This window comes from Tursiops truncatus, chromosome 3 (assembly GCF_011762595.2).
Source record: "Tursiops truncatus isolate mTurTru1 chromosome 3, mTurTru1.mat.Y, whole genome shotgun sequence".
Classification (NCBI taxonomy): Eukaryota; Metazoa; Chordata; class Mammalia; order Artiodactyla; family Delphinidae; genus Tursiops; species Tursiops truncatus.
In genome coordinates this window covers 22060500-22086613 of record NC_047036.1, presented here as the reverse complement: position 1 = coordinate 22086613, position 26114 = coordinate 22060500, and the positions used below count along the sequence as shown (strand labels likewise).

The 26114-nt window shown below is 33.9% G+C and overlaps 1 protein-coding gene across 5 annotated transcripts in view; it reads left to right on the top strand.

Annotated features, from left to right (window-relative positions):
* The first annotated feature begins 13296 nt into the window (after window positions 1–13296).
* The window catches only part of CDH9 (cadherin 9), a 79041-nt gene continuing 66223 nt past the window's right edge, over window positions 13297–26114 (top strand). For all 5 annotated transcript variants that reach the window (XM_033855122.2, XM_073801908.1, XM_019951036.3 and 2 more), the window contains exon 1: window positions 13297–13563. In XM_033855122.2, the coding sequence (XP_033711013.2) occupies window positions 13336–13563 (228 nt within the window). In that variant the 5' untranslated portion in view covers window positions 13297–13335. The remainder of the gene's footprint in view (window positions 13564–26114) is intronic.

The following is a 26114-nucleotide window of genomic DNA, read 5'->3' as shown; positions in this document are numbered from 1 at the left end:
TTCTCCAGGAGGAAGAATCAGCCTTATATTTGGTAGCTAGGGCTTTAATTATAATGATCATCCTTGTTATTTGCCAAATATTTCTGAGTGTTTTGTAGGAAGGTACTTCACCAATACCTTTGAAGTTAGACAAAGCAACCTGATTTGGTCAATGAAAAGTTAATGGAATTGACCAAATGCCAAAGTTATTTTTTTCCTGCCTTGGCAAAGGTAGAAGCAGAGATTGGAGCATGTCTCCCTCAGCCTGAAATTCTGATAAAGATGAGGTAGAACGACCTTCACTAGCTGACCTATGATAAACTTGCTGTGTGTGTGAGAAATATACATTATTGTTTTAATATAATGTTATCACTGTATTAACTAACCCATTCAAACTAGTATAGTCAGGCATTATTCTATTTAGTTTATGTGTATCAAGCAGTTTAACTCAAAACACTAAAAAAAGCAACAGTACAACAGGCACATCAAGGCAACCAGGGAACCAATGATTAAATAACACGTTCAGGGTCACCTAGCTAGGACTTGAAAGAGCCAGAGGTCATGCCTCAAACAGTGACCTGTAAGAATCCAAATCTTAATATTTGAACAGTTTTCAAGGCTGACTCTACAGAAAAATGAAATCATGACAGATATTAGAACATTTGCAAATGTATTCGTCACTAAGAGAGATTGTAGCATCTTCTAGGAATTAAAAGCTAGACCATTTGATTTTTTGAACATTTAGAGACCACTTGAATGGTAAAAGACAGTCTATATTTGTTCATAAAAGCACTGCAATATATTAATTACATAGTGAAGGTTATGGTTTCAATCCAATGGTCAACTTCCAGTCCCCATAGTTTTGATCACTTGGTTTGATGTCACTACCTCCTCCTTCATACACTTTCCTCTCTGGGCTACAAGAACCCTCTCCACGCACCACTCCTTCAGTTGCTCTGTCCTGCTTCTCCTATACTCTCTCCCTCACTTACTTCTATCAGATAGACACAACTGAAACAAACCAGGCACTCTATTGCTGTAGGACCCTTGATCTAGCTTTTACTATGGCTGAAAGAACATCCCCCACATATCTAATTGGATGGCTCCCCTTTCTTCAAGTATTTACTCAATGCTTTCTCAATGAGACCAACCTGGGATTTCACTTCCCTTCCCCTGCCCAGCCCCTATATTCACATCCCACTGTATTGCTCTAAGTTTTTTTTTCAATAGCACTGAATACTTTCTACTATATGTTTTTCATATTTATTGTGTTTATTGTATAGTGTTTCTCTTTCTGCATGTTTTGTTTGTATCCCAAGCACCTGAAGTGTGCTATATGCCTGGCAATAGTAGGCACCAGACAAATATTTGAAGAATAGGTGAATGGCTCCCTTCTAACAGACCCAATGCTCATTCGGACCATATAGATAATCTTAGGTAATTCTCTAGAATCAGACTGAGACTTGGATTTGAGTACAGGTGATTGACTGAAAACGTGCTTCTCAGGAGGAAACTGTAAATAGGGAATGAATCAGGAGAGAGAAAGTGGAAGAAAACACCCTAGTTTAGTGGTTCTCATCAGTCTAGAAAAATTCTCAGAAGAAGGGAGAGGCTATAGGCACTTAGCAGGCAAACCTCAGAGCAGCTGGCTGGTAAGTAGATTAACATGGTAAATGAGATCAGCATGGAACACAATAGAGTCTACTACTACAGATTCCAGATTAGCACTTAGGGTAAACCAGGGATGTGCTTATGCCTGTAAAATGGTTAATGTAATAGTTACAACCCTCTCAAATCTCATTATAGTTTTCTAGGCAAATGCATAATGTTTTATTGCACAGTAATAGAATATAATTATATAACGACCTAATCAATAGGTTACTTTGAAGGAAAGGAAGACTTTAATTATGTGTCATGGATGTACTATATTTCAAATTCTTTTTATACACATTATTTTATTTAATTATTATATCTCCTGTTAAGGTAAGCTTATGATTCCCATTCTAGATATGATGAAAATAAATTCTAGTTAATAAACTCACCTAAGCTCATTAAAACAGTGACACACTCAGGATATTAACCCCTATCCCTCTCTCCGTATTTACTGTTCATTCCACTCTTCTGCCTACATCTACAATGTCAACGTAAATACATTTTTTTTTCAAATTTTAAGTCCCTTTTATTTTGAAACATGGAGTCCATAAATTTAAACTGAGAAACATTACATTAATATCTGTACTAATCTCTAATTGAAGTTTAACATATCCCCAAATTATGTTTATGGGTATCCATCTACAGAAGTTTTGGAACTAATCAGATCTGCTACTAGGTCTTGTTATTTATTGCATTACTTAAGAAGCATAGGTATTATTTTATAACAACCAGTTTCTAAAAATAATTTGATAGCTATATTTTAATAAAATTGATTTCCTTTTTAATACTATATATCTTATTTCTTAATTCATGCATTAAAAATATTATTCTGTCATCAGACTGACAGAAAGATTCATGAAACAAAAAAGTTAAAATTCTTGTTTAAAATCCATAATACTCTCTTGATTTTTGATAATAATATTAACTTGTCATCTGTACTGTGGTAATTATTATAAATGCTTGCATATTTGTTTTGTAATTTGCCCTTTCATAGCTATTTAATTTACCCTCCTCTCCTCGGTACCGCCAAGCACATCCTACAACCCACCCACTTGTTCCCATGCTCTCCTGCTCCACCCTAAGACATAAGCTGGCCAACAGTTTGGTCTGAACTATTGCTTTCCAGAGCTAACTCAGGAAAAAAGCTATGTCAAATCAAATACAGTTTTAAATATGGACCATTTTTAGCACTATGTGCTCTCTGTTAAATGAGAAACAGTGTAGGCTGATGCATGTGGGACATTCATTAACTTGCATCTGACAGGCTCTGATGCTCATTTTTGACACTGAAAGCTGACATGAAACCACAGGTAGAAAATCCATTTACACCTTTCTCCACTGATTAAAAATTTGAAATATAAATTTTTCTTTCATTTTCCTGATAGATTAAGTATTATTCAATAAATGACTTATAATGTCAGTAACCTATTCAGGGATGTGGCATAAACACTCTCTTGTTATACATGTAGAACACATTCCTAGAATATAAACTCCTTAAAGAAACTGCTATTCTGTTCAACTAGAAAAATGTCTAGAAAAAGAGTAGGCACTTTATATATATCTGGTGAAAGAATTACTACATGGATTTTTTTGTTGACTTCATGATATGTCCTCATATTACATATAAATTGCATGATTTATTTACCTTTTTCCTAGTCTTAGACATTTAGTTCATTTTTACATTTTCCCCAGTGTTTCTGTCAGGATATTTTCAGGAAACAGATGACATACTGAATGATTGGGAAGGACTTAATGGAGAGTGTGGGCAGGGTTAAAGGGATGGTGTAGTGTTTTAGGGGTGTGTGTGTGTATGTGTGTGTGTGTGTATGTGTGTTTGTGTTAAGCACTGCTTCACTGCTTCTGGCACTATAAGATGCTACTGCCTCATCTTGTATATTTCCTGCTCTAGTCCTAGAATCAGACATTTCTCCAAGGAGCCCTGGTTCCTTTAATTAGAAAATGGTATTAGAAACAAAGATCTGGATGCTAGGTGAGTTCACTGGTACTGGATGGTATTGCTGCTAGCCCATCTCAGCTAACAGAGCAAGGAATACATATGTGTGTAGACTACCTTGTACGTATACACATATCTATAAATATTTCAATATATAGCCATCTGTAATTATATTAAAGTACATGAGTTTTCTTTGACTTCTCCAACTCTAATCCATTACCACATGGATCAGGCTGTCTTCCTCTCCTTGCTTATCTGTAAATTCTCACAACAACAGCAAGAAATGTAACTCCCAATATCTGTCATCCATTTACTTATTCAATTTCAGTATAAATGTAGAACAGCATAATTGTTAACCTATACCCTCAGAAGAAACAACTTTATTAACTAGAATGCAGTGCATACATGTATTTCTTTCCATTTAGTCTTAGAGACTTGACTCATTTCCAGAGTTATTTAGGGCAGTACCTTTCCCTCCTCCTCCTTTCACTCAGGTTGTGTCATACAATTTTAAAGTTAGATTATCTTGTAGTAGTCTGCATTCCTCCTTGGACCTCACCTCTCCAGTCCCCAATTCCTAAATGATTTTTTTCTTTTAATGTGCATATATTAAAGTTTATTCTGTGCTGTAAAACTGTATGGGTTTTGGCAAATGTATAATGTCATGTAACCAGTATCATACAGAATTCACTGCTTTAAAGTTCACCTTTGTTCACCTATTCATCCCTACTATCTTCCTCTCAAACCACTGCAACCACTGATCTTTCTATTGTCTCTATACTTTTGCCTTTTCCAGATTGTCATAGTGTTTGAATCATTATCTAGCTTTATCGAACTTGAAATATGCATTTTAGTTTTTCACTTAGCACTATGTATTTTAGTTTCCTCGTTTTTGTGTGTGTGTGACTTGATAGCTCATTTCTTTTTATCACTGAATAATATTATATAGGTATACCACAATTTGTTTACCCATTGATCTACATTTTGTGCTAGTCTGAGCCTACTGATAAGCAATGTCGTGGCTAGACAAGTCCTTGTGTTTCTTATGATTGCAAAACACCCTCAGCAATAACCATCAGAAAACTCTGGGGAAAAAACCCCGAAGGTTTATTACTCACAACTCCTGGAAAGCACATGGCACACCTAGGAGCACACATGTAGGTCTTGGGGAGGAGGAGCTGGAGAGAGAGACAGAGAGAGAGAGAGAGAGAGAGCGCGATAGCTAGTGCATGGGTCTGGGGTTCTATTTTTACTGGGGTCGAGAGTGGGGGCCTAGGGTTTCTCACTCTTTATTGGTGAATTTAAAAAGTAAGAGCAGAAATTTAAGGTGCAGGAAGAGAAAAACAAGTGGCTCACAGACTGCGAGAAGTGTTGAGACTGGGAAACTTTAACTTCTGTACTAGCTTAATTATTTTTTCCTGTGGAAAGCCTTCTCTTTGTCTGATTTCCTACATCTTCATAGACTCTCTGTTGTGCTTTGTTTTTTCCCTCAGATGAAAGTGTAACTGCATGTGCTTATGCTAATAAAATGGTGTGCAGTCCCCTTAGTTTTATTATAGCCCAATTTCATGCTGCATATTATGTCATTTTGCCACACCAACTTGAAAAACTTTTTGTCCAGTTTCCAGAGTTTCAGAACACACAGACTAAAAATATCCCCATTTGTGATGATATCAAATTCCACTTGTTCCCTACATCAATAATGCCTTGATAGCCAACCTTCTTAAAGAAATTGTGAACATAGCTCTCTCCTAATAGTTTTTCCATCGCTGACCCTAAGATGATTCACTTATAAGGCATATCTCCAAATTAAAATATGTCCAAAATAATACCCCCTAATGTGTCCCATTATTTCTTTGTCCTGTTCTATTATAGGGGGTGCCTTAATTGAATAGATATAGTAGTATCTTGGCCAACTACAAAGGGGGCATCTTTGTAGTAGAGGGTCTTATGTAAGTTTTGACCCCTTGATTCCCATTCAGGGGACTGATACTGGGAAAAAACCTGCTTTGCCTAACTCCTTTTGTTTGAAAATGATATGTTTTCCATAAATCATAGAGAATCATCCACCATTATTTATTGTTTAATCTAGCTCCACTTTTCTTACAGTGTTTATTTTTCTCAGATGCTGGCAATAAGTTGTTTACATGTCTTTATATTCTATAATCTTATATGTATATATTTATATTCTGTTATGTATAATGTTATTATTGTTATTTTGGTAGGATATTGTCAAAACCTGTTGTAGAGCTTCTCTGCTGACACCGGTTTACACTCTCAGATTTCTAGAGAAGACCTTAAGCTACATTTTTGAAGTTTAGTTTAGTGGTGGAAACTATTAAGGATGCTTATAGAAAGCTGGCAGCTCATATTTATTCCATTAATGTCTGTTTTTCTTGAAATAGTTTTATCACATTTAGTTAAAGATAGAATCCCAAATTATAATGTGATAATAATTGGACATGAAATTCTTCCAAAAGTATCAGTAAATTATTTTAGCAAACTTATATATAAATTAAATAAATATAACAAAAAATGATCAATTTCATATATATACACATATATTTATATAATAAATGTAAGAATTATCAATTACTATGAAAAATAGATATGTTAAAACATATATCCCTAAATAGTTCCTTGATTACAAGACTTAAAAGACTTGTAATTTTGGTGTCTGTTCATATTCACAGAATTGATTCTTTGTATATGTGTCATTTAACTAGCTGAAATTTCAGACTTATTTCACCAAACAGTATAAAAAAATACAATAGTGTGTTGGAAAGATCAAACAACATATGTATGCCTTTTGCCAAATCCACAAAATAACTGCGTAATCACATATAGCTTTCTTTATCTCTCCAAACCTTATATATCTCATCTGGAAAAGGATTCAGAAAATATGCCTATAGCCCAGAAGTTTTTTTTTTTTTTTTTGATAAATACGTTAATGTATGTGGAAGTACTTTGTTGACTACAAATCTTAAAATGATAATATACTAAAATCAATCACATACACATGTTTTGTATGTACATTTTATCTGAGAAACTTTGCCTGAAAAACATGATTGGGATAATGAAAATACTTTATCTGAGTTTAAACTATAGTGATAAGAAATAATGATATAATTCAATTTTGGATGTGGATTTTATATGCTGAACATCCTATTTAATTACAATAATTTACATTTTTTTCTTGGTTCACAAATAGCCAACAGCCATTTTTCACAAATGCAATTGAAATATAATTAAGAGAACAAGGGAATTATAATAAAATAATTTTCAGTTTTTAAAGTTAACAAGATTCAAGTGAATTCCCTGATTACAAAATCAAAATTAAACCAAACTTAAAATATTACACTTCATAATGCATCTGATGGTATTTATTTATCAACAAAAAATGTGATTAAAATGCAGAGCATTTAAGGCTGATAGAGATAATTAACCATAGAAAAAATTAGTAATCAGCTTGTTGCTATTGAATTAATAAAGGATATGAAGAATTTTTAATAAACCCTATGGGATAAGAGCTTGCTAACTTTAAAAACAAATGCAACAAAAATCCTTTATAATGTGCACTTTTGTCTAAGAGCTGAGGAATGTATAGGTGTTAAATTGGCCCGGGAGGGATACACTAATTTTTCCTAAAGGTGAAAGAATTATGCCTAGAATTATGAGGAAAATGAAGGTATTTAATAAAAGGGCTTCACTGTTAAAACACTGTATAATTTATACCAATCATTTTGTGAAGTTCATACTTAATCCCATGTTATGTGAACTTTTATGATTATTACTCTTACTTCACTGCAGACTGTATTTCATTTGTTAGAAAAAACACCAGAACTCTTTTAAAAGGCACATTTCCTCCCAGTTAAACTCTTTCCATATCTCTAACAGCTTGCTTTTGCAATTGAATATTGTCAATCTCATATGTGATCCCAGGCTCAAATTAGGATTATCCATTTTAGGCATGAATCAACTAACCAGTTAATTTTACAAATACATTTTCAATTACCTATGGCATGTCAATAATTGTTTCATGTAGGACACAGTGATTTACAAAATATCTCACCACCATACAAGTTACATTATAACTAAAGGAAACAGTCAACAAACATAATCCACTAAATGAAAGGTATAATTAAAATCATTGTAAATTATATGAAGGAAATAAATGGATGGTATGAAAGAAATCAGTAGAGACTGAAGTTGGGTAAGCTCTTTTTGAAAATGTTGTTATGGAAGACTTTGCAAGAAAGCAAAATATGATATAGAAACTGAAAATAATGAGGAGTTGACTGTGGATGAGCCAGGTAAGATTATTCAAGGTCAGAGTATAAGTAAGGCAAAAAACTTGATCTGGGCAAGCACGTAAAGCTCCTGAAGGAGGCTTCCAGGTGGGTGAATATGGAGGAATTTTACTTAACAGCAGTACAATTAATATCAGGAGCACTGACATCAGTCTGACAGAATTCAAATCCTGGATGCCTTCCACTTTCCCACAGGTGCCTGCCATTCTGTGATTTTAGCAAGTTACTTCAACCCCAGTTTACCCCTCTTTCTAATATGGTCATACGTTCCTTATAATATTGTTACAAGGAGTGTTAAAGAAACGGTGTCTGAAAAAAGACTTAGCACAGTGCCTACAACACAGAAGGCAAGTTAGAATAAATGTTGGTTGCCAGCATCACAGATGTTAGTAGGCTATTTCTAGAGTAGTAGAGCCCAAGTGCAAGGGAGTGCCTAGATTTAATTTTCAATCTTTCTGTTGCTATTTATATGAACTTGTGCAGTCATTTAACCTCTCTGTGCCTCAGTTTCCTTATAATAATATGAGGGATATGAAGGATTATAAAAGGATCTATTTTTAAAGGTTGCCATAAATATATAAATTAAATTACATAAAATCAGTAGACCAGTGGATCACTGTGCTTCCTATTGTTAATTATCTGAAATGTTAGTAGTAGCAGTATAAAAATGACTTCATTTTGACCAAAAACAAGAAGAAAAATGATTCTTTATTTTTCTAATAGATTTTCTTTTCCCCTGATATAAATGACACTCAAAAATAACTCAATCAGGCTTCCCTGGTGGCACAGTAGTCGGGAGTCCGCCTGCCGATGCAGGGGACAAGGGTTCCTGCCCCGGTCCAGGAAGATCCCACATGCCGCGGAGCGGCTGGGCCCGTGAGCCATGGCCGCTGGGCCTGTGCGTCCGGAGCCTGTGCTCCGCAACGGGAGAAGCCACAACAGTGAGAGGCCCGCATACCGCAAAAAAAATAAATAAAATAAAAAATAACTCAATCATCTACCTAGTTCACAAACTAATAATCTAGGAGTTATATTTTATTTCTCCTTTATTTAATCCTTTATAATCAATACATGAGAAAGTAGTATTTCCTTTTCTGAATATTGACTATGAAGATCTTACTCTGGTCTTAGGTCTGGTTCCTCAGAAACAGACCTTGAGGCAAGGATTTGGGTGCCAGTGATAGGTTAACAGATTGCTTCTAGGTCAGGAAGTGAGGGAGAGAGTGGGAAAGCAAGACAGGAAGAAGAATCCAAGTGAGAGTATAATTTCAGTCAGTTCCAGCCTCAGCATGATTCTTTTTTTCTCTTTTTTATAAATTTATTTACTTATTTATTTTATTTTTGGCTGCATTGAGTCTTCGTTGCTTCACGCGGGCTTTCTCTAGTTGCGGAGAGCAGGGGCTACTCTTCGTTGCCGTGCACGGGCTTCTCATTGTGGTGGCTTCTCTTGTTGAGGAGCATGGGTTTTAGGTGTGCAGGCTTCAGTATTTGTGGCACACGCCCTCAGCAGTTGTGGCTCGTGGGCTCTAGAGTGCAGGCTCAGTAGTTGTGGTACACGGGCTTAGTTGCTCTGTGGCATGTGGGATCTTCCCGGACCAGGGATCAAATCCATGTCCCCTGCATTGGCAGGCGGATTCTCAATCACTGTGTCACCAGGGAAGCCCAGCATGATTCTTTAGGGGAGCTCTGGGATGCAAATAACATGTTGGTTTTAATACTTCTGTACCTGTTAGACAATGGCTCAGGGATTCCAAGGGAGACAATTGTAAACTTGCAGGCATTTAGGCTCTCTGTGCCTGTGAGCAAAGTGGCTCCAGTAGCCAAGGGAAGTCCTTCAAAGAGTTGCAGGTGCAGGCCATTAGAAGCAAAGCATACAAAAATTGTAGTGCATGCAGTGTGTGTGTGTGTGTGTGTGTGTGTGTGTGTGTGTGTGTGTGTGTTGCCCATATTAAAGAATCAAAGGAAACCTGAGTAGAATAACAGTGTCCACTTCAAACTTCTCTATGAGCCATCATCATCTCTTTCTGCCCTACACTGATGACTTTAACTGTCTCCCCCTTAACCAAAGCCTTTCCTATCCTCTAACCTATGTTCTGATCTGTAGCCAGATTGATCTTTTCTAAACATGGCATGTTAAAGTCTTCCAACTGCTTGCACTGGAAACGAAAACAAATTTCTTACTATAGCTTATAGTGGCCTATGGGATCCTGGTCGCCTAAGTCTCTGGCTCCATCTAATATACAGCTAAACTTTTCGCTTAAAGGCTTACATTCTACCCAAAGTGGACATCATAGAACAGGCCACAGGAAATGAAGAATGCTCTTCAATTTCTCTTGCAAGTGTCATCAGCAAGGACGATGGCCAAAGGAAATTTCCCAGTGGGAAGAAACCAGGTTACCCAGTGTAGTCAACCAAGGAATTTGTTGTATTTCATCAAAGTGAATTAACAGTTATTCTTGAGATTCTCTGGCTGCTCATTTTCTACTGCACCATCCTTGATCAATAAAATGCAGGCATATTCTAATCTACTGGGCATTAGATATTACTTTTCCATTACACTTTTTGTAAGCATTATTTGACATTGTAGTGTTCTGACATTTATTTCAGAGTTTTACAGGTTGTGGTTAAATTTACCAGTTTCCAGTAGTTTACAGGATTGGTAATAGCCACATAAAGTTGACGGAAATAATCAATAAACAATCTAAAATAAGGATGTTGATGGAAAAATCAATAAACAATCTATAATAAGAATAAAAAGAGTTTTATTTGGGCCAAGCTGAGGACTTTAGCCCGAAAGACATAGATTCAAGAACTTGAATTGTGTTCCGCCAGACTATGAAATGAAGGAGGCTTACAAGGGCAAAAACCTTTATACATTAAAAAATTACATAAGCTGTTTGTCAAGAATTAGAATTGGAGCTATCAAGAACAACAATCCTTGTTAATCAAGGATTGGTTGGGGTCCAAAATGGTTGCATAATTTCAAGGAGAGACCTTGAGATCATAATGTTGCAGCTGCTAGGAGATGTTGTTTAGAGAATGCGGGTGGTGTCCTTGAGTCTGATACAGTTTAGGAAATTCAAGTTCTCAGTGACGCAGGAAAGTGTCTAAAACCATGTCCTCAATGGCCACGCATCTCCAGTTTGGATGACTGAACCACAATTACTCCATTTTTGTTTTTAAATGCACTCTTTTCTTAAATGGTTAAAGCAGATGTACAATGCATGCTCAATAAGCCATGGAAACACTCTTAATTAGCATAAAGTTCAAGTTAAACAATGTATAAGCCAGAATGACTTCCTCATACCTCAATATGTGAAAATTTCTCCCATCAAAAATAATTATCATTGCCCAAGATTTCAGAGTAAAAGACAATAATGTGACTTTGATTTCTCTCATTCCGAATGAGAGATTTGTGGCCACATATGTGTATTTTGTTAAGTAAGAACATTTTTTTTAATAATAGGTATGGAAACTAGGGTACATATAGCTGGACAAGCTAATAGCTCTGTACCAATAGCAAGCATCCATTATTTACTCTGTTATGTTGGTGATAGATTAATACATATATATGACTATATTGGAAGCAAACATGGCTGATAATGGCGATGATGATGTTGCTAATGAAAACACTAACATGTTGAGAATTTGTATGCTAGCACTATGCTAATGTACTATAAGCTACATGTATTATCTTATGTAAAAAATATTGTTTAAAGCTGTGGATCTAAAAACTAGCTCCAACACTTACTACCTGTATGATCTTTGTCAAATTAAATTCCTCACACCTCAGTTTTCTCACAGGTATATGCTGCTGTAAAAATTAAATAAATCTTTGTGTTACAAATAACTATGACTTTGTGATAAAAGTTCAAGTAAAATTAATAACAATACCTTGTGAATCAGGTATTGATTATTCTCTTTCTATACAAGAAGTAGTTGAAACATAATGATGTGAGTAAATATCCAAAAGTCTCAGATAATAAGGGATAAAGCCAAGCTAGATGCTTATATTTGACCTTTATGACTTGATAACTGCAACTGAATCCACAGATATATGGTCCAGCATTGGACATCTGGCCTTAGCCATGTAAATTAGAGTCCATTTCCAGAATTTTTTAAACTCAAGACAGAAAAGACTATCAGTTGCTTTCTGGATTGGATGATGTTAAATCTGAACTTCATGTATTTGTATATTTCATCAGGTTGAGAAGGCTTAGGTCAAAGCCAGAGAGAAAAGAGAGAGAGAGAGAGAGAGCTCAAGTACTCAAGCCCCTAATTCTAGTTTTCATAAGCAGGAAATGCCCAGTTGCTTCTATACTCCTTTCATTCTTTCCTTTCCACAACTTGATATTATAATCCAATGAATTCTTTTTTTTTTGCCTACACTAGTTGGAGATGGGTTTTTATTGCTTATCAAGTCATTAACATCAGCAGCAATATCTCACATCTTCTAGATTAAATCCCTTACTAATTAAACAAATTTACTAATAAATAAAATTAAATTTGAAATACCCAATGAATTATTTTTACTTCAAGAAGAATCAACTTACTATCTCAATAGAAAAACATTGTTTATTTCAAAATTCTGGATCAATTATCCCATAGGTAAGACCTCATATCTAATTTTGCAATACCAATTTTGTGTGCTCTGTTATTTTTATTATTTTAGGAAATATATGTGATGTTGTTTTTAATTATAAGGTAAAATGTTCCTGAACATGAGGAGAGCATGTTCTCCTCAGTCTCAAATAAATTTGAGTGACTTACTCAACTGATTTTTGGGAAAAAATGTTATTGATTGTAAAGGATCAACATGGTACGGTGCTAGGTAATGCTAGACACAATCCAAAGTATATTTGGTATCATTTAATTTGCCTTGAGGCAACATTTCAACGTATTAGAGAAGAATAAGGAGGAGGAGAAGAAGAGGAAGAGGTGGAGAACAGCTTGCAAAATTTGGTAGATTGTGAACAGAAAACAGTGTTCTTATTCATATATATGTATATATTAATAAATATTCTACTTTTATTAATCTTGAGGACTTTAGGAACACTTGATATGATCTTTGGTGTATTTTGGAGCTTATCTTTTCAAAATAATGAATATTTAAATTACTAATATATTCACATTTACATGCTGTAATACAGTGGTAGTAAAGTCAGCTGTTAAATTCCTATTTAATTTATTTGTATTATATATGTCTCCCTACTTATCTGTATGATATATGAGTTTTTAATGACAGTTCACTGATGTAACATGGAAAAATAATGTATTAATGATATATTATTTATAACATTTAAATAACATTCAGAAAAGTTTTATAGTTTACAAGTTATGTGAAAATGAAACACAACCTAATAAACCATTTTTCTCACGCTACTTTTCAGGGGAAACAGACAGTACACTGAATTTGATTTCCTGCTGAAGCCGCAGATAATGAGGACTTATCACTGCCTACCACTATTCATCTGGACCTATATGTTTCATACAATTGATGCTATCCCATTTCAAGAAAAAGCTAACAGTGATTTACCAAGTGAAAGGATAGTGGGTCTGACACAAGATGATGGTAAAACGCTACATCGCACCAAGCGTGGCTGGATGTGGAATCAATTCTTCTTGTTGGAAGAGTACACAGGTACAGACACACAATATGTAGGCAAGGTAAGAATTTTTATATAAGTCTAGAAGCTGAAAGTGATAGTTATTTTTTACAGCAGCTTTCCACATCACTAATGATTATTTTAAAATATTTGACAAATGGCGATGTGCAGAAGGCATCATGTAAATTCTTTCGGTAGGATAGTGTGGGGAATGTGATTTATTCAGGTAGTTAGTTTAGGTCAGTAACCATAGTAAGCCTCAAAATAAAAAAACTAATTTGTGGACTTAATTCCTTATTAATCAGCTAGATATGATTTAATATTATGCGTGTGCACCTAAATGATTTAAAAAAACTTTCTTTGAAATTTAAAGTTATGGGTAAATAATAACTGTGTTATATGAAGCAAAGCAAAATGCAATTGCAATATACCAAAAGTTACCAAAACGTATTGGTCTCTGCTGATGAATAATTTATCAAAAAAGTTAAATTAAAATGTCATTAAGATTTCTTAACTCCAAATTTCTGATATTTTCTAGGATTGTGGAGGGAGTTGGGTCTGTAGGTAGGAAGTGCTAGTAAAAAAATTTAAAATTGCACGTGGATAAATCCAAGGTGGTGGGATTACATATGGCCAGAGAAAAGAAACACAAATATATATGCGCGCACACATCTACACAAATGTTAGTCTAATGGGATGAAGTCAGACCACTACTATGAAACACCCAAACATGCTGAGATGTTTTTACACACAGCATGGGATGCGAATCTGTGTTAAACTCTCTTGTACAAATTCACTGTGGGTGGAGCACAAATCTGGGATGATAAATTTGCTTTCAGTGTCAAGGTGTACCAAAGGACCAAGAGGATGAATTATCAAGATTTTTTATAAGGAAATACTGTAGAATATTTTATGTCATTTCAGATGTTTGCAATATAAGAGAGAAAAGTCAGAAGTGTTGAAATGAAGAGCAATTTTTGTTTTCACAATAATGCAAACTGAAGTTTACGAATTCTGTTTTCTATAATAAGGGACACCTTTGGTTCTTACTCAGGAAGATTACAAAGTAATAACAATTGCCATGTAGTTTCACAGTAATTTGAACAGACACATGTGACTGAATTACTTGGGCAGAATAGTAATACGGCTCAAGAGAAGAATTAAATTTAACAAGAAGCATAGCAAAGTCTCCTACTATTCTGTTAGAGAAACTTCATATGCAATTGATTTTTTACACATTAGATCTAGATCTTGAAAAATCCATAGCTATCATGGATTAATAATCGATTGCTCACATGTCTATAATTATTGAGAACTGAGCAGATTTAAGTATTTTAATATCTGGTTGTTAAAACATATTTATTACATGAAGAGATAAATTTACAGAGATAGTATTTATTAATTCTAAAGGAAACAGTATTCATACAATAATTCTGAAATATCAACTTAATTGACCAATACATTTTAGTTAAAAGATATGTATTTTTAAAAAATTATTTGGCCACTGCACGTGTCACGTGGGATCTTAGTTCCCTGACCAGGGATCAAACCCGCGCCCCCTGCTTTGGAAGCACAGAATCTTAACCACTGGACCACGAGGGAAGTCCCAGAGGTATGTATTTGTACTTGATTTGCTAAGTGCAATTGTCGAACTGCCTATAAATAGTCACCATCTAAATTCAATAAGGTATCTTTTTTACAGAATTAGCTCTCATTTTTTCATAGATTTAATTCCAAAACGTTTACTATTCCATAGCTGAAATTATCCAAAGTATAATCATAGAATTCTGAACTGGAAGAAAATTCTAACATTCATGAAACTCTTGGTTACAATTGGATAGTACTGGTGTAGGTGTTAACTAAAATGATGGGAAACAGAAACACCAGTTGCCAAATCGTTAGGAATCTGGTTTATATTTGATTATCAAATGGTGGGATGACTCTCTCTCTTGAACTTTCATATGTTGATGTGTGCACTAAATATGGATATTTTCCCCAAGCTTATATAAAATGATGTTCTTGGATAAGCGATTTTCTCTTAGGCTTTTAGAGTATGGCAGTATGATTTGTACAGAGATAGAAATAAAGTCTGAAATTTCCTGAAGGATATTTAATAAGTTTTTATAGCACATTATAGTGTTTTTCAGAATCTAAATAAATGATCTTTATAAAGGTTTTAGAATGTCATTACTTATGGTGCAGTACATGTACCAGCTGCTTCTGATTTATGGGCACACTGTACCCCAAAACGCTCTTTACAGTTTCATTGTTTAAAACTAAGAACATATGAGAAAAATATTAAGCATTAAGGCTAGGTGCTCAGGACAGTCTACAAAAGCTTATTTCATACTGAATTCTACAAAATCTACTTTTACAATAGAGTGCTATCATTTCATTCTTACTGCCGATCCCCTCGCTGCCAGTACTATAATACCACATCTCTGCACCATTGCATCAGCACACTAAATATAGTCTTTTCACTTGACTTTAATTTTTAATTCCCAAAAATATATTATACACTGTTTCTTGAATGATATCAATCTCTTGGACAAAATGTATATAGAAAAATAACCTAAATTTACTTAGGTAGATTTCAGAGTTCAGTATCATTGTGTATTCCTGCCTATGTTCTATATTCCCATAATTAAGTAGCCTTGGCTCCTAAAATGGTGAAAGCTGTCCTTTTCCAAATACTTGACCTCTATGTGATCATGTTCACAGGCACTTTTCCACAGAGTATCTAACATCCTTTTCCATAATCTCATCTCTTCTCTGCTTTAAGTCCTACATCAAGTATATCCTCCTACATTAAGCCCATCTTCATTCTCCCCAGCTAGAATTTCCTGTCAAAGTTATGAAATCATCTATCAAAACCTTATTTATGGCACAATTTTAATTATCTTGGTCTAGTAATTTATCTCCTAGAATCTGTGACATTTGGGATTTGAATCAGTGTTAGATTTAAGGTTTTTTTCTTATTTTCTCAAAATATTTGACATATTTACTCAAAATTAATATTCAGTTGATATCTCTAGATCTTTACTAAGTATTTATTAATCTGGGTCCTGAGAGATCGACACTATAAAGCACAGAAAGAGCAAAATTAAAAGAAATATATTTCCTGTTCCTGACACGTTACACCAAAGTTGATTCCCTTTCTATATTTCTGTTATACTTGAGGGCCCTAATTGTAACCAAGCCCCTCCCATTTTGCTCTAGGACCTCAAAACAGCACATACAGTTTAGAATCATTTCACTCCAAAATAACTACCACAAGTATTTAGAATCAAAAATTAAATAAGTTCTGATGGAATTAGGAATTATAACTACTTCTAGGAAAATTTTCATTTAAAATATATTAGTGAGCATATTTTTTCTGGAATATAAGTAAAAAAACATTCAAAAAATATTAGAATGTGGTAGAAAATGTTTATTAGTATGATTCCCAATTATATGTGTGACTTTTCCTGATATCTTCTACCGATTTTGCTGCTTTTGAACTGTTTCTAATACTCCAACATTCTCTTCCTCTACTTCCAAACTTTCAGAGGATCAAATGCACCCTTACATACTCATCAGTGTTAAAAAAGGAAGAAAACAAAAGAAAAAAGAAAGAAATAGAAGTAGTAGATTCTTCAGGAGGGTACAGGGAGAGCGATAGGGGAAAGTATTTAAGCACAAGCATCATTATTAGTAGTAGTAGTAATTATCATTATTATCATTATAATAAAAGGAATTTGTGCTACCTACAAAAAAACAGGTCTAGAAAATTAAAAATTAATTAAAAAAATCAAAGATAACTATAAGCATACCACCAAGACAAGGTAAATTGTTTACATATTTCTACTTATTTACTAGTTGTATTTTCTTAACATTCTTGATTTTCTATTTTTTATGAATATTTTATTTTGCCTTTCTCATTCGATGTTGTGTTTTTGGATATTGTTAAAATGTCAATATTAGCCATGTCATATTATGTCGTATACATAATCATTAAAAAAATTTCCAAATGTTCTATTTAGACTGTCTGGTTTTATACATGCGTGTGCACATGCACACACACATACACACACACTCACATCTCTCTGTGATAAAAATTTTGTACCTGATAATTTTTAGTGTGTTTTAAACTATCTTTAGGATGAATTGGGAGATTGGGGTTGACATATATACACTAATATGTATAAAATGGATAACTAATAAGAACCTGCTGTATAAAAAAATAAAATAGAATTCAAAAATTCAAAAAAATTATTTAGGATAAATTATTGAAAGTGAATTTCGCAGAATCAAAGATATGAATGAGTTTAAAGTTCTGGATGTATATTAGTCAACTGCATTTCAGAAAATTTATACGACTTCTCTTTCAACAACATAGGATATTTGTATGTTGGATATTTATTTGTAAATTTATCACTGTATTTTAATATGGATGTTAACCCTGTGCATTACTGTTCAATTAGCTTGAAAAACTGAACACCTACAATGTGGGACACTATGCTGAGTCCTAAAAATAGGAGTCAATAAGATGAACTGGTCCTTATATTCGAAAGAGATAGAAATAGCTTATTGTAGATAGGAAATTCTCTATCTATAATAAGCTAAATGCTATTATTGCTGGCCTGCTAGGAGAAAGACCCAATAGAAGTCTCAATTTAGGGGAAAGATGACACATTGTTTTTCTTATCCAATGGACTGAATTCCTAATACCTAAACTTTCACCTAAACTGGAATCATTCTCTAAATTAATAATGTTTGTTTATTCATTAATTTAGGAACTGCCATATTTCCCTGTTCCAGTGAACACAGACATTTTTACCAGATAATCACAAATATTCAAACTTTCCTCGTGCAAACATTTTGTAATTTGTCCACAATAAATCCTAATAACTCACGTTAAGGGTCTTATAGCTATGATGGTGGTGTTCATGGGAAAGGTGTTAGAAGGTTATTCTAAAAATTGTCTAGCCTTCTTTACACTGATTTGAATCATAAAGTAATTGTGGTCACTCTAGATATGCTATTAAATTTATAATTAGTGGAATTTCCTCAGTAAATATTCTGTTTCTCAGCCAGAATTTCCTAGTGATGTGATTGCTATAAATCATCATAGTTAGAACTATAAACTAAAAATTAGAGGCAAAAACAAGGGTTCATAGTTAATGAATAAGTAACTTGGCAAATCTAAGGGGAAAGAGGCCTTCTTCTCCTACAGTGGGAAGTGATATGTTTGTTATTTTGTGAAGTTTCAACTCCCTCAGTACTTTCTAACAACAAAAGGTTTTTTAAATTAAAATTACATTCTCCCCCAGTGTATATTCTATTTTTCCTCTATGAATACAATCAAGATTTGTTGCTATTGTGTGTTATTGGTTTTAGAAAAAAACTTCATTTTAAAAACTATTTTGGTAAATGTGTCTCAATACTTGATAAAAATGTGCATTGCTTAGTTACAGAGTATAGTATTCTGCAATCTTAGGTAAAGATGATGACGGTATTTTTCAGTTCTCTGTCATTACAATTTGTGTATCTCCTTTGTCCAATTCTTACTGTTAGAAGAATATTAAACAGTTCCATTTAAAAAGTTCTCTTCTTACGTTTGTCGATTTTTTAATTTATTTCTATGCAAGTATTAGGTGCATGGCCAATTATCTTTTATGTTTCTGATTAATTGATGTTTATTATGAAACATCACCTTTATCTTTGATTATACTACTTGCTTGAAGTTTACTTTGCCTGATCCAAATTTATCCATGCCAACTCACTTATGTTTGTGTTTTTGTTGTTTATCTTTTTCCATGCTTTTGTTTTCAGTCTTTCTGTGTAATTATAGTAAAAATGCAGCTCTTATAAACAGCTCAGAGTTGGTTTACGCTTTTTTATCCAGTCTGATAATTTAACATTTAATTGGAATGTTAAGACCATTCATATAAAATGCAATTATTGATATACTTGGATTCGAGTCTGCCATTTTCTTATTTTCTTTTGTCCCATTTATTTTCATACCTTTGTTTCTGCTTTCCTACCATCTTTTTTGTTAATTGCATATTTTTAAATATCTGAATTTATGTCCTTTATAATTCATCCTTAACCTATTATACTGTGAAGTGAATTAATATTATATATTTTATAATTGTTTATAACATGTTTACAATTATTACAGTAATCTTTCAACAATATAATTTCTCTTGCCTGTAGGACTTCATTCTATTTTTGTCATATATTTTCCTTCTGTATATATTATAAAGTGCATCATACATTGCTAATGTTTATTATTTAGGCATTTTATTATTTATTTAAAAGCAAAAAATTAAAAAAAAATTATGTTATATTACATGATTACCACTTCCAGTCATGCTTTTCATTCTTTCATGTAGATCTTAATTTCTGTATGCTATCATTTCCCTTCAAACTGAAGACTTCCTTTAGCATCACTTGTAGTGTGAATTTGCTGGAAGCAAATTTTCTTACCTCTTTTTAATCTGAAAATATCATTATTTGACTTTTAATTTTGAAAAATATTTTAATTGGTTATAGAAATATATACTGATTTGACAGTTTTTATTTACTTTTTCCTTTCAGCACTTTAAATTTTTGTTACATTGCATTGTGGATTCTCTTACTTTTAATAAGTCAGTCATTATTCTTACCATTGTTGCTCTGTATATAATTAGTATTTGTCTCTGGTTGCTTTTAAAGTTCTCAATAGTTTGTCTTAGCAAGTATCTTACTTTGATACCAAATGTGTTTTATTAATCCTGCTTGGTATTCACTGGCCTTCTTAGACCAGCAGATCTTTTTGCACCAAATTTTAAAATGTACGATCATTTTATTTTTGTGGCCAGTTCTACAAAATTAATAAACAGCATGGACATGTAGATTTAAACCACTCAAACACCAGAATGACCAAGAGTAAAATGACAGAAAATCCCAAGTGAATGTGATATGAACAAGCTGGAACTCTCAATGAATTCTAGTTGAACTATGAATGCTAGAAACATTAAAGGAGACCAAATGGAGAAATACAATATGCTTAGGGATTAGAAGATTAAAAAATAATCTAAAGATTAAATGCCATCATAATCAATATCCCCATGTATTTCTTTTAACTTTATTTAGAATTAATTTCAAACATTCTGACGGGCATTCAAATTGTACAAAGAACTATACAGCATTCAGCAAGATTTACCAATTATCAACATCTCACCCATTTTGTTTTATCACTCTTTTTATTTATACAGATTTTATATTGTGGCTGAACCATTTCAGTTTTGTCATTACTTCTAGGACTTGTCTCTTTCTGAGCTCTATAGGAGTAGTTGCAAACCCACAATAACTCGGCAAGATTGAACTCTAATTTCTGTTTCCTGCTGATGAAATTCACAACTCCTTAGCCTTCTTGCTGACATTTTCTACTAAGTTTCTTGGAGTTGGATATTGTGCATGTGAAGTTTAGATATCAACTTGGAGATGTTAACAGAGACTTGAGGGTTCCATTCTCTGTGACCCTCTCCTCCCTAAGATTGTGCTCTCCAGTTTCTATCTACCCTGGCAAACCCAAACTCCAATCAGTGTCTCCTCAGCCCAGTAATACTGCTTCTTCCTGCTTGGGCTCTAATTATATGTTCCTAACTGTATCAGGAAAGTACCCTTAGAGGAAAAGTCTGGTAATGATATTAGGCCACAAAAATTTAACTCAAGGTCATAGGCTTTGCAACACCACCTCTTTTGATTGGTGTTTCGTGTCATCAAGCAGTTTTGTCTGTCTGTATATCCTTTATTTGGGTCATGCTTCCATAATTATTCTCAGTGGATATATTTGTCCAGTGAAATTACCTGTGAGGATAAAAACCTAAACGTCAAGACTGCTTTTGAGAAATCACATCATGATGTGACTATGCACATTTCATGAACCAGTAAGGCTTATTACAATATTGTAAGATTTAAAAATATTTCAAATGTGCTAAGTCAAAATAAGCTCTATTTTTTCCCCAAAGGTATACTTATTATTTCTGTTTCATGGTTTATTATATCAGGTAGGACTTTCAGAGTGTTTTATATCATAAGTGGTAGTGAGAATTAGTTCCTTATTGTGATATGTTACTCTAAACAATACGATCCTTGGTATTTTAAGGTTCTCTGGCATGTTAAGAAACATGATGGTGCACTGTTTTCTTCCTGACAAAGAACTCAGACCTTCAAATGGAAATTTGCTGTGGCCATTTGTAAATGTTTTCTATTCACTTCTTGTCTGGACCAGCAAGCCTATTTTAGAGTCACATTTCTGCTTTTCCATTCCTATCTCAAATGCCCACTGAGAACAATGATAGATGTCCCTTCTTTCCAGGGCAGTTTTGAACACCACCACTCAATCTACCAGTACATCAGTGAGCGCATGAGGGCAGAAGTCAGGTGTCACTAGTTAGCCTGCCTCTTCTGAACTATCTACTCTTCTACTATGTACATAATAGGGTTATATAAAATAAACATAAAGAGCATTTCATAAAAATACTTCCATTATATCCATTCAGACTGGCTTATTCTTTGAAAATATAGATTATTCCCCCTAGTTCAGTGTCTGGCATTTATTAGCACTCAATTCAATGTTGAAAGTAATCTAGGTTTTTGAACACAAGAGTGTGATGTTATCATCACTATTATAATCACTGCACTGATTAAGCACAAGATAGAACTGAAAATGAACAGGCGGATGTCTTCCAAACTCATTAAACTGCTTTAATGGAGTTTTGCAAAAGGAAAGAAATATCACATATCGTGATGTTATACGTATTAATTTTCATAAGTACAAAAATCATTATTTTGCTCATTAAAGATGGCCTTTCTTTAACATCAGGACGATTTTAACAAAATGGAGAAGAGGGAAAATTGTCTTAAAATATATTATGCAAAATAAGTTGGTAAAATTGAGCCACATTAAATATTATAAGCAATACATGTTACTTTGTTAATTTGTAATGAGATTTAAAAAGTAAAGAGGCATTATAAACACTGTTTTAACCTTAAATTCATTCATGATATTAAAGCAGAGAATGAAATCACAGTACAAAAATGAAAGTCCATACAAAGAAATATTTATTGACACGTTTCTGAAGATATATTACGTTAGAGAGACACACACTCAAATCAGTGAAACTTCTTGCTGTTGGTTTTGTTGTTAGAATTACTTGAAATGCCTTGGTCATGGAAGGAGTTGAAATTGGATATTGTTTTACAGTTATATGTTTGTGATGAATTTAAACTCAGTCTCAAATGTATATCAATAGTTAATATGATTTGCACTGCTAATCTTCAAGGAAACTTTGAAGTAAAGAATACAAACAAAAAAAGAGGCTATAAAGGTGACTGCAAGCTAAAGTACAAAAGCAAGTGATATAATTATGTAATCAGATATCTAGCAGGACTTTCCACAGGCTACACTGAACTTAGTAACTTAGGTTTTCCAACTTCTTAGGCCATTAACTGAAGTCATAGTAGAGAACTAATATGGAAAGCACATCGAGTAACTAATTTTAAAGCCCCATCTCATTATTAGGTATCACTTCAATGATAAAAATATAAACTTTTTTTAAGAATTTTTTTAACATCTTTATTGTAGTATAATTGCTTTACAATGTTGTGTTAGCTTCTGCTGTATAACAAAGTGAATCAGCTATATGTATACATATATCTCCATATCCCCTCCCTCTTGCATCTCCCTCCCACCCTCCCTATCCCACCCCTCTGGGTGGTCACAAAGCAACGAGTTGATCGCCCTGTGCTATGTAGCTGCTTCCCACTAGCCATCTGTTTTACATTTGGTAGTGTATATATGTCAAAGCTACTCTCTCACTTCATCCCAGCTTACCCTTCCCCCTCCCCATGTCCTCAAGACCATTCTCTACGTCTGTGTCTTTATTCCTGTTCTGCCACTAGGTACATCAGAAACTTTTTTTTTTTTTAAGATTCCATATATATGTATTAGCATACGGTATTTGTTTTTCCCTTTCTGACTTACTTCACTCTGTATGGCAGACTCTAGGTCCATCCACCAAACTACAAATAACTCAATTTCATTTCTTTTTATGGCTGAGTAATATTCCATTGTATATATGTAACACATCTTCTTTATCCATTCATCTGTTGATGGACACATAGGTTGCTTCCATGTTCTGGCTATTGTAAACAGAGCTGCAATGAACATTGTGTGACATGACTCTTTTTGAATTATGGTCTTCTCAGGGTATATGCCCAGTAGTGGGATTGCTGGGTCATATGGTAGTAATATTTTTAGTTTTTTAAGAAGTCTCCATACTGTTCTCCATGGTGGCTGTATCAACTTACATTCCCACTAACAGTGCAAGAGAGTTCTCTTTTCTCCACACCCTCTCTAGCATTTATTGTTTCTAGATTTTCTGACGATGGCCATTCTGACTGGTGTGAGGTGATACCTCATTGTAGTTTTGATTTGCCTTTCTCTAATGATTCGTGATGTTGAGCATCCTTTCATGTGTTTGTTGGCAATCTGTATATCTTCTTTGGAGAAACGTCTATTTAGGTCTTCGGCCCATTTTCGGATTGGGTTGTTTGTTTTTTGATATTGAGCTGCATGAGCTGCTTGTATATTTTGGAGATTAACCCTTTGTCAGTTGCTTCATTTGCAAATATTTTCTCCCATTCTGAGGGCTGTCTTTTCGTCTTTTTAATGGCTTCCTTTTCTGTGCAAAAGCTTTTAAGTTTCATTAGGTCCCATTTGTTTATTTCTGTTTTTATTTCCATTTCTCTAGGAGGTGGGTCAAAAAGGATCTTACTGTGATTTATGACAAAGAGTGTTCTTCCTATGTTTTCCTCTAAGAGTTTTACAGTGTCCGGTCTTACATTTAGGTCTTTAATTCATTTTGAGTTTATATTTGTATACAGTGTTAGGGAGTGTTCTAGTTTCATTTTTTACATGTAGCTGTCCAGTTTTCCCAGCACCACTTACTGAAGAGACTGTATTTTCTCCATTGTATATCCTTGCCTCCTTTGTCATAGATTAGTTGACAATAGGTGCATGGGTTTATCTCTGGACTTCCTATCCTGTTCCATTGATCTATATTTCTGTGTTTGTGCCAGCACCATATTGTCTTGATTACTGTAGTTTTGTACTATAGTCTGAAGTCAGGGAGTCTGATTCTTCCAGCTCTGTTTTTTTCCCTCAATTTTGCTTTGGCTATTTGCGGTCTTTTGTGTCTCATACAAATTTTAAGAGTTTTTGTCCTACCTCTGTAAAAAATGCTACTGGTAATTTGATAGGGGTTGCATTTAACCTGTAGATTGCTTTGGATAGTATAGTCATTTTGACAGTAATGAGTCTTCCAATCCAAAAACATGGTATATCCCTCCATCTGTTGTGTTACCTTTGATTTCTTTCATCAGTGTCTTATAGTTTTCTGAGTACAGGTCTTTTACCTCCTTAGGTAGTTTTATTCCTAGGTATTTTATTCTTTTTGTTGCAGTAGTGAATGGGATTGCTTCCTTAATTTCTCTTTCTGATATTTTGTTGTTAGTGTATAGGAATGCAAGAGATTTCTGTGCATTAATTTTGTATCCTGCAACTTTACCAAATTCACTGATTAGCTCTAGTAGTTTTCTGGTGGCATCTTTAGGATTATGTATGTATAGTATCATGTCATCTGCAAACAATGACAGTTTTACTTCTTTTCCAATTTGTACTCATTTCATTTCTTTTTCTTCTCTGATTGCCGTGGCTAGGATTTCCAAAACTATGTTGAAAAATAGTGGCGAGAGCAGTCATCTTTGTCTTATTCCTGATCTTAGAGGAATGCTTTCAGTTTTTCACCACTGAGAATGATGTTTGCTGTGGGTTTGTCCTATATGGCCTTTATTATGTTGAGGTATGGTCCCTCTATGCCCACTTTCTGGAGAGTTTTTATCATAAGTGGGTGCTAATTTTTTTCAAAGGCTTTTTCTGCATCTATTAAGATGATCATATGGTTTTTATTCTTCAATTTGTTAATATGGTGTATCACATTGATTGATTTGCATATGTTGAAGAATCCTTGCATCCCTGGGATAAATCCCACTTGATCATGGTGTATGATCCTTTTATGTTGGATTCTGCTTGTTAGTATTTTGTTCAGAATTTTTGCATCTATGTTTTTCAGTGATATTGGTCTGTAATTTTCTTTTTTTGTAATATCTATGTCTGGTTTTGGTATCAGGGTGATGGTGGCCTCGTGGAATGAGTTTGGGAGTTTTCCTTCCCCTGCAATTTTTTGGAAGAGTTTAAGAAGGATGGGTGTTAGCTCTTCTCTAAATGTTTGATAGAATTCACCTGTGAAGCCATCAGGTTCTGGACTTTTGTTTGCTGGAAGATTTTTAATCACAGTTTCAATTTCATTACTTGTGATTTGTCTGTTCATATTTTCTTTCTTCCTGGTTCAGTCTTGGAAAGTTATACCTTTCTAAGAATTTGTCCATTTCTTCTAGGTTGTCCAATTTATTGGCATAGAGTTGCTTGTAGTAGTCTCTTATGATACTTTGTATTTCTGCAGTGTCCACTGTAACTTTTCATTTTTCATTTCTAATTTTATTGATTTGAGTCCTCTTCCT